General features: G+C 39.3%; 1 protein-coding gene across 1 annotated transcript; it reads right to left on the reverse strand.

The window, feature by feature from the left end:
* Nucleotides 1-253: 253 nt before the first annotated feature.
* On the reverse strand, nucleotides 254-1637 carry paip1 (poly(A) binding protein interacting protein 1). The gene is made up of 4 exons (XM_040123351.1): nucleotides 1346-1637; nucleotides 1139-1245; nucleotides 736-853; nucleotides 254-337 (listed from the first exon to the last, which is right to left on the reverse strand). The coding sequence occupies exons 1-4, from the start codon at nucleotides 1481-1483 to the stop codon at nucleotides 269-271; spliced, it is 432 nt and encodes a 143-aa protein (XP_039979285.1). The 5' UTR covers nucleotides 1484-1637; the 3' UTR covers nucleotides 254-268.
* Between the last annotated feature and the right edge of the window lie 235 nt (nucleotides 1638-1872).

Here is a 1872-nt window from a genome sequence, read left to right on the forward strand (position 1 = left end):
TACACTGTTCACTAAGATTATAAATAGCGAAACATCTAGGAAAAGCTTCACTCTCGGTGAGAAAACAGTCTAACATAGTGGAGCAAGGCTAAAAGTAGTGTTTTTGAAGATGAGTAATTCTTTCACTTACGAAACCACTATTTTATATAGTTGTAATAACACAATTAGATATAATAACCTATATAGAAAAAATAAGTAAGAAGAAATGTTCAACCTTCTGAAATTTTTTTAGTCTTCTTTTATTATCTCTCCTTTAGCATGGGCATATTTATATAGCCTCACCTGGGTCTGCTGCTGTAAAAGGTGTGCCATCCTCTGTGTAGAATGTAGGTTCATTCTGAGAGGAAAAAAAATGCGTCAAACAGAAATACAGAGACTTTTAAGCCTTGGCCTCTGACAACCAGTCAAGGGACAGTTTACATCCATGTCTGTCCAAACTCATATAATATATGTAATGAAGACTTTGAGGGAATTTAATAAAGGTATTAAGTGTGTTTAGACATTATTAGCATATGTATTCTTGGGTTATTGCAAAAAACGTCTTTGACCTTTGCCCAGTAAAATCTAATCAGTTCATCCTTGAGTCCTAGCAGACATCTGTGCCAAATTTGAAGAAAGAGATATCACATTCACCAGAACGGGATGGACAGACAACCCGAAAACATAATGCCACTGGCCCCAGCTGTTGCCGGTGGGAGGCCTTTAAGTGAGGAGTATGGTACAGTTGACACTCACCATGAAGTAGTTGGGGTCGTTGTCTGGTGTGGCGTTGCTAGCTGCTGGAGCGGTACGGACTCTGCCCCAGTCACTGGATCTCAGCTCAACAAGTTTCAGTAGCATCTGTCTGATATCCCTGAGGAGAAAAATGCTCAAATCAGAATGTTCACTGCAGCGTGTCTATGAGGGTTTAACTCTGAACTTTTCTGCTTTTTGGCACCTCAGCCTGTTAATAGCTGACTATTCAATGAACGAACATGTTCCTTATGTTTTGTGTGTTTATTTGTGTGTGTGTGTGTGTGTGTTACAAAGCTATCTGTATACATTAGAAGAATGTTTCAGTCTTTTTAAACCTAAAGTTTCCTTAAGCATACCCCCTTGAGTAGCAGCTGCACACAAAAGACCATATTGATACACGCACCTGCTGCAGGTGGCATCCAGTAGAATAGTTTTTATTCTTTGGATCAGTTCTTCCATGTGTGGTTGTCCACTCTCTTTCCACGCATCATCCAGAACAGAGCCTGTAAGCTTTAAATTCAAACACATTCTCATTACCTCCCTAAACGGTAAAACTACTTGGAAAACTTGCAATACAAATCAGTAAATGTGTGTAGTTGAAATTTGAAACCTTTAGCAGTTTGACAGCACAGATGACGTTTGCATCCACAGGATTTGAAAACAGACTGCTCATCAGTTCTTTCAGAGCAGTGAGGAGGATCTCTGCTCTATTTGGAGGTCCTTTTCCACTCTTTATCTGAACAATCATTAAAACAAATCAAATTGACATTAATGTCAACAAATGACTGATTGACACAATGAAAAGGTGGACAACTTGCCGAATAGTGTTCTGGTGTTGGAGGTTTATAACCACAATTTTCAAAGTTGGCCCCTCCTCCCTAGATCCACAACATACAGTATAAAAGGTTGACAGCTGTTGAACTAATCACCACAACACAGCAGAGTGCACAACCAGCAGCAGCATCAGAAATCCTAAACCTATGGCAGCAATTCAAGCAGAGTGTACCAAACCATGCATGAATCAGACATGACAAAGTGATACATAATGTGATAAAATAAGTATGTGTTTTATATTTTTTTAACGACTGGAAAGCTGCCTCATCAGTCCAGTAAACTGCCACTAACGCAGCACAAATA

Source organism: Xiphias gladius, unplaced genomic scaffold, assembly GCF_016859285.1.
Source record: "Xiphias gladius isolate SHS-SW01 ecotype Sanya breed wild unplaced genomic scaffold, ASM1685928v1 HiC_scaffold_603, whole genome shotgun sequence".
In the NCBI taxonomy this organism is placed as follows: Eukaryota; Metazoa; Chordata; class Actinopteri; order Istiophoriformes; family Xiphiidae; genus Xiphias; species Xiphias gladius.

What these genes read in the sequence shown, in the direction of transcription:
- paip1 (XM_040123351.1), bottom strand. Translation starts at nt 1,483, where the DNA reads ATGATTGTTCAGATAAAGAGTGGAAAAGGACCTCCAAATAGAGCAGAG. An exon ending in GTGCTGTCAAACTGCTAAAG is followed by an intron (nt 1,246 to 1,345) that starts GTTTCAAATTTC and finishes TTGAATTTAAAG; the next exon opens with CTTACAGGCTCTGTTCTGGA. An exon ending in ACGACCCCAACTACTTCATG is followed by an intron (nt 338 to 735) that starts GTGAGTGTCAAC and finishes TTTTCCTCTCAG; the next exon opens with AATGAACCTACATTCTACAC.